The following is a 13,238-nucleotide window of genomic DNA, read 5'->3' on the forward strand; positions in this document are numbered from 1 at the left end:
ATATCGAGGAGACTGGTGTAACGACCACTTCTTGCATCTTAAAGGGCTGAGGAAAGCCCGAGAGGTGAGATCTCAACTATTAGATATTCTTAAGTCACTGAAAATCCCACTAACATCCTGTGGTTATGATTGGGACATTGTCCGGAAAGCCATATGTTCTGCGTACTTTCAAAATGCTGCACGATTAAAGGGTGTTGGAGAGTACGTCAGTACAAGGAATGGAATGCCATGCCACTTGCACCCTAGCAGTGCTCTTTATGGTTTGGGTTATACTCCTGAGGATGTTGTTTATCATGAATTGATTTTGACAACAAAGGAGTACATGCAATGCGTTTCGGAAGTGGAGCCTCAGTGGCTGACTGAACTAGGTCCCATGTTCTTATCTGCGAAAGAGTCGGTTATGACATTGTTGGAACATAAGAAAAAACAGGAGGATAAAACTGCCATGGAGGAGGAAATGGAAAATTTGAGGAAGATACAAGATGAGGCAGAGAAAGAAAGCAAGGAAAAGGAGAGACGGAAGAGAGCACATCAGCAGCAACAAGTTTCAACGCCTGGTTTGCGCCAGGGGTCTTCTAAAAACCAACTTTAAAAAGGTAAAAGATAAAAAACAAACTATATTTTTTTTATAAAATATAATATTATAGCAATAAAATTAACTTTTAAAAAAGTAAAAGATAAAAATAACCTATAATTGCGGTGTGTGTTTATTTCTCTAAAAACATATTTTAGAAAATGTTTTCATGAAAAATTTTCAAACATCAAAAAATTATTTACACAACACCATCCAAACACCGGAAAATGATTCCTGAAAATTGTTTTTCAGAAAATGTAAATTATTTTCCAAAATTCAATTTCCGTAATATGTTTTTAGTGAAACAAACAGACCTTAATATTCAACAGAAGTGTTTCAAATATATTAGAAAATCAATAGATAATTGATCAATTCGTAAAGACATCTCAGTATAAAATAAATCATGTCCTGTATGAAAGGGTAAAGGATGTAAATAGTCCCTCAACTATAGGATGTTATTTTATCAAATCCTTCAATTATTAAAAATTACAAAATGGTCCTTCGATTATAGAGTATTGCTTTGTTGAGTCCATCGACTATTAAAAGTTACAAAATGGTCACCCAACTATTCATTATGTTCCAAACTCGTCATTTTTTGTTAAAAATGGGACGATATTCTGAGCTGAACGTTAACTTGCTAACTGTTATATGATAAAATTTGATCATAAATCTCAAACGACTGTCATGTATCTCAGTCATCATGTTAAAATCTAGCTTAAGCAAAAAATGACGAGTCTGAAACATAATGAATAATCGGGTGACCATTTTGTAACTTTAATAGTTGAGTGACTCAACAAAGCAACACTCCATATTTGAAGGATTATTTTATAACTTTTAATAATCGAGAGACTTAATAAAATAATATCTTATAATCGAGACCATTTGCGTTCTTTACCCTGTATAAAAATACATTATATGTAAACTAATATATTTTTTTTATTAATCTCATGTAAATACACACAATATCTAGTGAATTAATAATTTAAATTTAAAAATAGCTTCATTAAATTGTATAAAATAAACTATTTTATTTCTTATAATTATAACATTAGGTTAAGAAGAAAAAAACCAAAAATTACATAAAGATAAAATTAAACAAAAATCAAGCAAAGAAGTGTGTGATGAAAGGTGTAAAAAGCCAAATCTTGTTATGTATATAATCCAGGGCATTGCTTGCTGGCTATGAAAATGATGATTAAAAACAAAAGTGAAAGGAGTAAAGCTACCATAATTCATAAAACAAAGCAAAGCAAAAGTTAGTGATGATTCTCTCCAACTGTCTTCAATGTCCCATGACAAGCCATCATTGTGTTTCTCTTCACTTTTCTCTTTACCATTAACAAAGCTGACAACTTAAGCTCCTTCATCCAACACAATTCTCATCAGGTTTTCACCTAATCATCAATGACCGTCTCACCTCCATCCATGCCCGAAAAGCCCTTTGATTTCCGCGCTCCGCCGCCTTCTCCGATCGCCAGTGGCCGCCGCTCCTACGTCACCAACGATGAGGTTCTCTCCGAGTTTCTCGAGCATTCTCTGCGCGTCCCTGATTTGATTTTGCCTGACAAGGTTTTCCCCAGGCAGAAGTTCATTGACAACCCACCAAAGATTGATTTCCAGGATTTGGATTCAATGGGAATTGAGACTCTTCCCAAGATTCTGGACTCTGTTGCAAGAATCGGATGTTTTCAGCTGGTGAATTATGGGATTCCAGGGGAATCTATCCGATCGGCACTGTCGGCGGCCTCCGGAGTTTTCCAACTGCCACCTGAGAAACGGAAGGCAGTGACAAGGTCGCCGGAGAAATTATACGGGTTCGAGGAGATTCACGAGGAAGACGAAGGTGAAATCAGTGAAGAATTCGTGTGGTGTAAAGCTAAATCCCTGGAATTGGCAATGGAGGGAATTTGGCCTGTTGGATATTCAAATTTCAGGTAAAAACAGTTTTTTTTTTAATTGGCCTTGTGTTCCCGCATTTTCTAATAACCGTTTTTAACTAAACCAGTGAAAAAATGGAAACTCTATTGTCCTCCATGGAGAGAGTGGCAGAGAAAATCCAGATTGTTTTCCGGAAAAGTTACCTTCAAAACCCGAATTACGAAATCGAAGCGATAAAAAGATCGGCATGTTACGTGTACAAACACGGTCGAAATGTTGCAGGGGACAAATGGTACGATGTGATCAAAATGTTGATACGAGGGATCGATTATTCACATGCCCTGTGTATGCATATATGTGATGGATCTTCTGAGTTTCATGTGTATTCGAAGAAAGGTTGGGTGTCGTTTCGACCCGATAATCACGCGTTGGTCGTTACACTTGGGGATCAAATTCAGGTAACCTTTGGATCTTGACGATGAAAGAATCATCTCATTTGAACATTTTTGTGACGTTGTGGTGTTGGTTTTAACAGGCACTGAGTGGTGGGGAATTGAAGCATGTGATTGGTAGGGCAATCCATAGGGGAGAGAAGGAAGAGATGGTATCAATGGCATTGCTTTACTCGGCTTCAAGCACTGAAAACGGGGAAGTTGAGTTAGAAAAGGGAAAGGGAAAGACTATTTCACTTACACAACAGGCCATTGCTGCAATAGTTTTGACTATTGCATACCATGTTTTAGTCTTTGTTTACAACAAATTCTGGTGTTAATGTTTGTTTAACATCAATCATCCATCAAACAATGAAGAGTCTACACATGTTTTAATGGGGGTATATTCAAACTTTCTCCAATTTTAGTATTTATTTTATAATGTAAAACATCTGCCAGTATACAGTAATTAACTGTCTAGCTTGGTTGGTAGAGAGTAAGGTTTTTAATTTCGTGGTTGTGAGTTCGAGTCTTACGGTTGTGTGATGTTTTCTTTTTTATTTTTGGTGATTTAACACTGCTCTGCATTTGAGAAAATCCATGGGAGTTTTGGGCTAGAAAGCCCAATAAATCTCCCACTTGATATGGCCAGTCCTCGTTTTCAATTTCATGTAATTTCTTTCACCTGAAATAATAAAAATAATATGACCCATTTTCGACCACAAATCTTAATTATTTACATAGCAAAGCTTAAGTCTTAATTATAAAATATGTGTCAAAATTATAGTGATTTTTATGAATAGGTATGTAAAATATTTTTAAATGATCTTGGTGCCTAGCATTTTTACGTCTAGATTATAAATGATGTTGATTTCCTCCGTTAAGTGACATGTATTGCCCTAGGGTGACTTTAAAAATTTTATTTTTTAAAAAATTAAAATATATATATTGTTTTTAAAAAAGCCCAATGTTTTCAAAAATATTAAAAACCTTCCCAAAATTTTAAAACCCCTAAATCTAGTCCCTATATCCATACCTTTCGTCGTCGCCCACCTTTGTCGTTGTCGTCGATTGAACTTCCACTTGGTATCGCCTCCACCGAAGACCAATTACCCGACAAACAACCGCCATAACAACAGTCGAAGACACCTAAATCGCAACAAAATCTACCTGTCTTTCCCGATGAAACGACGAATGCAACGAAACGACGAGCATCACGACTCCACAATGTCATTCAACTACGAAAATGGCAAGGAAGGTGTCGGAGGTCGTGATCGTGGCCGGAAATGAAGGTGGAGTTTGGATTAGGATTAGGATTAGGGTTAGAATTTGAGGTATTCGAGATTTGGGTCTTTTTTGTAATTTTAGAAAAAAATATGTTTTTATTTTTAAAATTATTTCAAAATTACATGAACGTGACACATGTCTATTAACGGAATTTTTTAACGCCCCGTTATATACCAAACACCCAAAGTGGTAATGTTTGTAACGTTAGATACCGAGATCATTTAAAAAATAATTTAAATACCTATTCGTAAAAAACGTTATAATTTGGTCACATATTTTGTAATTAAGCCTAAGCTTAAAGACATTCTTAACCACTTGATTTATGAATCTTAAGTCCCCAATGAAAGCGGTCCGGTTCAAAAAATCAACTCATTAAATTGATGCAGCTCTCAACAAAGTACATCAGCCATGCGTGGGATTTGTAAATGGATTTGAATTCAACTGCAACTCAATTATTCAAAGCTAATGCAGGAAATAAATTATTTTTTATTAAAGGGAAATAAATTATTAAAATATGAATATACGGCTTGCTTTTAATAATAATTAGGGTAAACTATACAATTGACAACTCAACTATTTAGCCCTTTTAATTTTACCACCGATCTTTTAATTTTATCAATCAAACTCACTTGCCGTTAACATTTAACAGATTAGGTGACATAGCAGTTAAATATTTTGGTATAATTACAAATTTAGTCATTGTTTTTATACGTTCTCTCAGTTTAGTCCTACTATTAATAAATTAAAATAACTTTAAAAATTAAATCAAATGGTGTCACGTGTCACCATTCAATTGGAGGAATGGATTTATTTTATTTTATTTTAATCCAATATATTTATTTTTCACTAATCAAAGGGTGACACATGAAAAAAAAACCTAAAAACAAGCCACCAAGCCAAAGGCACTACTTTGTCAAAAATTTACAACATCTTCTATATAACTTCTACTTTAATGTATGAATACTTAACTTATATTCATAATATTTTTTATTTATTATCTTCAAAAAAATATTTTATTTTTATCAAAATTTATTAAATATATTTTATTCTTAACTTAATTGAAAATTTATTTTATTATTATTTTAATTTTAGAAATATATTTTATTCTCATATAAAATTTTAAAAATATATTTTATTATTATTTTAACTTTTGAAAGTATATATTTTATCTTAATTTATTAAATTGATTATATTATTATTTTAAATTATTTAATATTTTATTTTTATCTTAAATTAAAAATATTTTATTCTTATTTTAACTTTAAAAAATATTTTATTCTTATCATAACTTAAAAGTGTATATTTTATTTTTATTTTAAATTAAAAATATATATTTTATTCTTAACTTAACTTAATATATATATCTAAAAAATATATTTTATTTCTATTATTAATTTAAAGATATTTTTAACATATATTTAATAAAATAAAGTAAGTGTAAATTATATATTTTAAATATTTTTAAATAAAACTAAAAGATGTTGTCAATCTTATAATATATCTTAATTTTGCATGATTTAATTTTTTGAAATCAACGGGTGACAATAACATATACAAATAAAGTTGTAATTTGAAACAGAACAGTGGTTTAGGCTTGGTGGTTTGGTATATGGTTGGCTAATGGCTACTCGTGTGTCTCAATTTCAAATCCCCTTCCCCAGTTTGATTTCTTTGTTTTCCTTTAATAAATAAAACAATTAAATAGTTTAGTGGTCTGATTGACAAAATTGAAAGATCGGTGGTAAAAGTAAAAGCTTAAATAGTTGAGTGGTTATTGGTATAGTTTACCCTAATAATTATTAAGTTGATGCACAGATAAAACAATCTCGGTGGCAAAGGAATTGTTGTTATGTCTTGAGGTCCCGGATTCGAGTATCAACAATGCAAGATACGTGAGTGTTCAATATCAATTGGACGAGAACTATCTTTGAACATATACTGCATTGTACTTACCCTAGATTAATTAAAAGTATATATATTAAATTGATACATTTGAGTAAACATGTTTGTTCAGTTGATTAAAATGCTTAAAATTATTTCTTTATATTTTCTTAGATCACGATTTATAGACTTATTTTTATTGCTCAAAGCTTAGATTTAAAATTTAGAAAAGAAAATTGATATATCTGTGTTTTAATTAGACGGATACTGTAATTAAATTAAATATTTTTAATCTTTCTTCATAAATAGATATTTTTATTTTATTATTATTTTTACTGATTCTCATAAAGTTTGTATTGATGAGGGTTAGGTTCTCTAGTTAAAGTTAACGGGCTGTTGGACCGTTTAGATTGTTGGGCCAATTGCTTTGTAAGATTTAGGCTCGTGGAAACGTAATTGGGTTACTGATAACCGAATGTGTGAACGACTCGAATGTTAATCTCAAGTTCGAATTAAATTAAATATTTATAAATACAAGAAGAATTCTACTTATTTATAAATTTGAATGCGTAATTTATTGACTTATTTTCAAAGTGAAGAAAATATAAATACAAGAAGAATTCTACTTATTTTCAATGCGTAATTTATTGACTTATTTCATCCGCATAGACATAGTGACCTTTTTGTCCCAAAATGAAACATTTGGGGTCAAAGTGCTCAAAAAAAGAGAATATAATATGGATCAAAGTGACTATTTAATTAAGTGATTGGTCGAAAGAGTCAAAGTGCCTCTGTTGCCCTTTGTAGCGTCAAGATGCAGGCATCATCCCCTTATCCTCATCGTAAAATATTATACTTCGTGAATGAAGTCATCTTCCGCTAGAAATATCACTCTCTATAAGAGTCTCGATCCTCCAAGTGAGCTTATGCCTCTAAAGATTCTTTTCGAAGATATTTTTGGAAGAATCGTAACTCCTCTTCTAAACTAGGATTATTGTCCTTCACTTTTGAAAATGTTGAGATACCCCGAGACACCCAACAGATGTAGGGACACTTCTCACTTTTGTTTACATATGTCTCGTCTCTAGTTAAGAGAGTCCAGATGCATATGTATCCTTTATCATCCCACTTAGAACTATTACTCTCCATACGCGCATGTATCGAGATGTCTTTGCCAACACAAATATGATTTTACCTATCAACTGGATTCTTCTAAAAAGGAAAATGAGTCATCTCTATCTCTATAATGAAAGTGTTGAAATGCTTTTCCTATTGAATAAAATTAAGTAGTCGTTATACTTTTTCCATAAGTCTCGAACAAAGTCATTTTTATAATATCCCTCAACTAAGGGGGGAACTCTATTGTACCTCCAAAGAATAACCTTCGAAAATTATCAAATCTTTGCTTGTAAAGGCTGCTGAAGATTTCACCCTCTAAATAAAGCCTCCAAACCATCCTATACCGAATCGTTCTCCGAAGTCAATAATACTAAATTTTTGACGTGATGTTGGACATAATCAAACATTATAGTCAACAACTATATATGTATAATATGTCAACCTACTAACAAGCATGGTGGTCATAGATCTAACATCAACCATCAAAAAGGTTAGCTTAAAGGTTAGCCTACTAACAAACCTGATGAAGGGATTCTCTCAATTTTTAGCTCTCATACTTAATGCATAGTCTCTTTACCTCCATTCCTCTTTTACATAGATAACCATTGGCTCACAATTAAATATTCATAACTACGATTCCTCGTCCAAATCATAAGAAATAAATCATTAACTATTGACGAGATCAACTTATTCCATCAATAAGTATTAATCAAAATATTAAGTGAACAAAATAAAATGAATTTCGGTACTTATAGCATTTAGTTAAAAATTAAATCCTAGAATATTCAAAAAGCCCCATTCCCGTAAATTGTTAATTGAAACACTTGTGGCGGCCTTTGACCCACTCTTTGTCTTTTAGGTGGGTTCGGGACCTGGCTTTTATTTTACATATAATCTATATATGATGGTGACTTGGCTCTTTGTGAGATTTAAAATCTAACCAAGTTGTACTACACTTTGAAATATTTTATTCTACATCATGCATTTCATACACTTTCTGTTTTGTTAAAATTGTCATTTATTAATTTTTTTATGATAAAACTTTTTTAATTTTAATTATTTAAATAATTTCAAATTTAAAAGTATATTTTCTTAGATTTTATAATTAATAAATTAAATAGTAAAAATAAAAAAAATCTCATCAGAAATTAATAAGTAATTATTTTTTAATAGAAGAAGCTAATTTTATTAAGGCAAAGGGGTAACTTTTGTCCTTGAAGTAGACCTAATTTATCATTTTCGCACCTATCGTATTTTCGCATCAATTTAGCATTCGAAGTTGTTCAACTGCATCATTCTATATCATACCCCTAACTTTAACCCTAAACTCTAAATCATAACCTAATAACCTCTAAAACCTAAACCCTAAATCATAACTTAGAGTATATGATTTAATGTTTTTAAGTTAGGAATATAGTATAGAATGATTCAATTAAGCAACTTTAAGGGTTAAATTGATGCGGAAATATAATAGGGGCAAAAATGATAAACTGGGTCTACTCCATAGGTAAATATGACCCTTAAGCCTTTTATTAAAAATAAAAAATATCAAAATTACAATGAAAGTTTACAACCACAATCGTAAACTAAACATATAATAAAAATATTTTCCTAAATACAAGAAAATCAACCACTTTAATATCACAATGATCATATAAGGAAAATGTAAGATCATCATGATAACAAATAAAGTGTCATCTTGATCAGTCGTAGCGATATCAAAATAAACATTGAAAAAAATAAACGAAAATAATAGTAAAACGACCGAAAACGTGTTATAAAGACAGAAGAAGAAATGCCATAAAGGCATAATCATCAAAAATAAAAAAATAAAAATAGGCTATAAAACGAAAGAAAAACAATGAATATCAAAAATCAACACCCAAATTGATGTCGTCGCCGATCAAAAAAATGAAGAAGAAAAGAGATTAGCGACAACTAGAAAAAAAGGATAAACTCAATTAATAAGTAATTATTATTTTTTGAATTAATCATTGGTATTCGATCTATTGACTGACTAATCCAGTTTGCTCCATTCGCAAACGTCAGGATTTGAACCCCTGACCTTGCTTCAGGGATCTAGTGCCTCATCCCACTAGACCAACTGGTTGTTGGTAACAAGTAATTATTTTAATATGACGGAGGAAGAACTATTAATAAAATAATAATAATAATAATAATAATTACATGTTACATAATATAATAATAATAATAATAATAATAATAATAATTCCATGTCACATAATATATTAATAAAACAAATTAGAGTGATTAAAAAAAGCAATTTGAAAACTGAGTAGTTAAATTGAAATTTTTAAACTTTAGTGACCAAAATAGAACTGAGAAGATAGTTGAGTGATAAATGATGTAATTTACCCATAAAAATGTTATGTACAATAGTCCCATTATTTTTTTTGAAAGAACAATAGTTCCGTTAAATTTTAACGACGGGTAGTAAAATGAAATAAAAAATAAACGTTAGGTATGATTTCGAGAAAATGAAAGTTTGGACACTAAAACGAAATAAAAGTGATAATTTAGGTACTAAAGATGTATTTTATCCTATTTTTTATTATTGATATTTAACATTTGGAATAAAATATATGTCATGTTTTCATTGAGTGACTTTAGTGGGTAATGAGAGTTTTTTTTTTTCTTTTGTTACGGGTTTAAATAATTACATTAGAGTATATGTGCATTGTGAATGATTAAAAAAATCTTTAGCAATACTCCCTTATAATTGTGGGAGACTACTGAAAAAGAGAATATGTCGTCAAATTCAAATATACACGTTAGTTATCCATGCAATAACCGCAAACTACTTACTCATCAGCTACATGCACTCATGTATTTGAAATTGCATGCATGCATGGGCATACATAACATGGCAGAGCATTCTTTGACAAAGTTATTGAATAAAAAAAGCTCCTTTTGGTAGTGGGAGAGAAAGCTTGGCATGAAAGAAATACCACTTTTCTAAAATTAAAGCCTCTTTTATTTTTCAGCTGCTTCTTGGACAGTTCCAAGCTCGTGGTTTTAACCTGGAAGCACCTTGTTAATTTGTACATTATATATTAGTTGTTGTTCTATTAAACTGTCCCACGGCCAATGAAATCCCTCCATCTTTTCTTTATTAATGATTGCGAGGATTAAAGTTAAAGCAGTACCCTTTTAAACTGTATAGGTGTAGTTTTGATGGAGGAGTGTTTTTACTCAAATATGATCACCTACTAAAAAATTAATATCCATTTTAAAGTTAAATTTGTAAGCTCTGTGTACAACAGTGCACACGTACCAAAAGGAAGCATTATACTTTTAAATTTATAAATTTTATACGTTTGATAGAGGCATGTATCTACTGATTATTATACACGTACATATTATATATGGCACGCACTTACCGTTTATTATTAATTTGATGAAAAGTACCAAACTACTACATATATATGTGAATGAATTTAATTTCAAAGAATGTGTGATTCCCGCATCTCATTATCCAATAGCGGAGTTGATACATGAGCTGCCTCCACTTTACTGAATCACTATCCTCTCAACTTTAGTTTCGCATTGTTTATATCGCATAAAATAAGACAAAACTATGAATAGATATCAACTACTAATATACAAACGTATTAACTATCGATCAGGAAGTCTAATGGGATGGGATACTATAATATTTAAGTAAAATTAGAAATTTAAAACTCTAAATAGAGCAAGTTAGGTTAAAAAAATCGGTCCTATAATGATTTTCTATAAAATTCGATCTGAAATAATTGATCAGTAAATCATATATTGATAGTTAATTAAAGAATATGCAAATATCTTTAATATGATTATAAATATGTAAATTTCGACATTTTATTTTCCTATAATAAAGTAAGTTAAGTTGAAAGGGTTGTCCTTGTAATTGATTTCTATAATGTTAAATTTAAATTAATTGATCAATATATCAGATATCAGTGATTATTAAAAAACTTTATTACCAATTGTAACCAAATTGTAATTCAATAAGAATTGCGGGGACTATGAATCCAAATTCCGAAATAAATAAGACTAAGATTCAAGTGGAGCTTGTTTGAAAAGAAGAAGAAGAAGAAAAGTGCAAGTGATTTATTTTTGTTCCTTTGAGGAGGGTCCATATAACTATAGTGGAATTGTATCACTATCATAAAGACATTAACATGAGGTCTCATTGGTTGTCATCAATTCAGGCTTTAAAAGCCAAGTTATTTTCCATACTGAATCAACGTTTCAATAAGATGTAACACCTAATTGCCTCTCTTAAATTTAGGTTAAAAGCACTAAATCAAAGGGGGAGAAAGGATTACCTCGAAGAACCCAAGATTTTCCCTTTATGCTTAACATGTTTATTTCAAACCCCAAGCCTTGAAAAAGGGAGTATTTGACAATACAATAACAAAAAGATGGAAAGAATAAGCGGAAAATGCATGGATTTTATTGTAGTTTTTTGTTATTCAAACAACAAAAATGAAAACTCAAATCATGGAAATTATTGACAAACTGGGAAAAGATAGATATAGTCAGGCATTCCTTAATCTTGGAGCTTCAAATCCTTGTAAAACCTTTTAATGAAATCCTCAGCAGCCTTATCGACGGTGCCAAGGCCTTCATCGGCGTCTCTTAAAGGGAAAGGAGAGTCTGTTATCCTAAGCTGTCTCACCAAAGGAGTTTGTCCGAAACCCGGTAACATAGGGGAAGCAGCAACAACAGCACCTCCTACGTTGTCGTTGTTGTTAAGCATCTCGATGACCGCCTTGACGGTGGCGATGTCGTCGTCGTCGTCGTGAGTAGGTGGCGCGTGCGTGCAAGCGAAGAAGTTGTGGTAGTAGTTGTTGGTGCCGTGTTTCTTCTTGGAGGCGAGGTAGAAAGGGAAGATGTAGTTCGGGGTGCTGCTGCAGCTGAACTCGTACTCGTGGCTGGCGGCGGTGAAGGATGACGGAGAGACTTGATGGTGGAACATGAGGAGGTTGGCAATGGCTTTGGCGCTGGCGATTTTGCCGCGTTTGAACAGCACGTTGGGATGGAGCATGAACTTTGGCTTGGATAAAATGCCTTTTTTCATCATGAAGAGAACAGCCCTCACAATGCTCCATACTCTTTTTGCTATCACTTGTTCCATGAGAGTGACTTTTGAGGGAGAGAAAGAGAGGAAATTATTTGTTTGAATGAGTGTGATACAATACAAGGGGAGGGCTATTTAAAGGGAAGCAATAGGAGGGGAGGGAATGACTTTTAATTATATTTTTTTCAATTGATTTATAATATGTTTAATGTTTTAAAAAGTGGAATGGTAAGAAAAAAAAATTGTACCTACGTGAGTTTTTATTGTTAATAAAAATTAGGGTAAACTAATGGAATAGTCATTTATCTTTCATTTTTATATATTTTTATTTCCTAAATTCAAAAATGTAAACTTTTAATCACTCATATTATTGTACCTACGTGAGTTTTTATTGTTAATAAAAATTAGGGTAAACTAATGGAATAGTCATTTTTATATATTTTTATATATCTTTCATTTATCTTTCATTTTTATATGTTTTGATCACTAAAACATTAAATGTTGTTAAATTAATAATGTGGCACGTTAATAAAAATTTAACCACTATACTTTAAATAAAATAATAGGTACCCATTTTTTTGGAAATCTACGTAAGAGGGATAAAAATTTAATTTCCCCCTTTTTTTAAATATGCTTTTCTTCGACACTTCACTCTGCTCAAACCATAGCTTTCCTACACGTCCCCATTCATGATCATAGGTTGTTCATTTTTCTTGTCACAGGTCAGTTGAACTGTCAAACACCCTTCATGAACATACACCGAAACTCAAGATATTAGCAATGCAATCGGATTTGACGTGCTCTTCCACTCCAAGGAAATGATCTAACCAAAATTTCCACGAAGGAATACAAATTAGTATATGCAGGTGGAAGACAAGTTCCACATATATATGGAGTATGTTCCGACAAAATTGACTGGATTCGAAGCATGTTCCGACAAAATTGAGGTCGGATTCAGACTCATGGGGTCGAGGCAAAGCGATCA

At 31.6% G+C, this 13,238-nt stretch overlaps 2 protein-coding genes across 2 annotated transcripts; one reads left to right on the forward strand and one right to left on the reverse strand.

The window, feature by feature from the left end:
• The first annotated feature begins 1,954 nt into the window (after positions 1 to 1,954).
• Positions 1,955 to 3,277, forward strand: LOC120119268 (1-aminocyclopropane-1-carboxylate oxidase-like). The gene is made up of 3 exons (XM_039139102.1): positions 1,955 to 2,508; positions 2,580 to 2,910; positions 2,988 to 3,277. Exons 1-3 carry the CDS (start codon positions 1,979 to 1,981, stop codon positions 3,222 to 3,224), a joined length of 1,098 nt encoding a protein of 365 aa, XP_038995033.1. The 5' UTR covers positions 1,955 to 1,978; the 3' UTR covers positions 3,225 to 3,277.
• An 8,445-nt stretch (positions 3,278 to 11,722) lies between these two features.
• LOC120120049 lies at positions 11,723 to 12,310 on the reverse strand. Its single transcript, XM_039139802.1, has one exon. It carries the CDS (start codon positions 12,308 to 12,310, stop codon positions 11,723 to 11,725), a length of 588 nt encoding a protein of 195 aa, XP_038995733.1.
• Between the last annotated feature and the right edge of the window lie 928 nt (positions 12,311 to 13,238).

The sequence above is a fragment of the Hibiscus syriacus genome, unplaced genomic scaffold (genome assembly GCF_006381635.1).
Source record: "Hibiscus syriacus cultivar Baekdansim isolate YM2019G1 unplaced genomic scaffold, ASM638163v2 tig00110332_pilon, whole genome shotgun sequence".
Lineage (NCBI taxonomy): Eukaryota > Viridiplantae > Streptophyta > Magnoliopsida > Malvales > Malvaceae > Hibiscus > Hibiscus syriacus.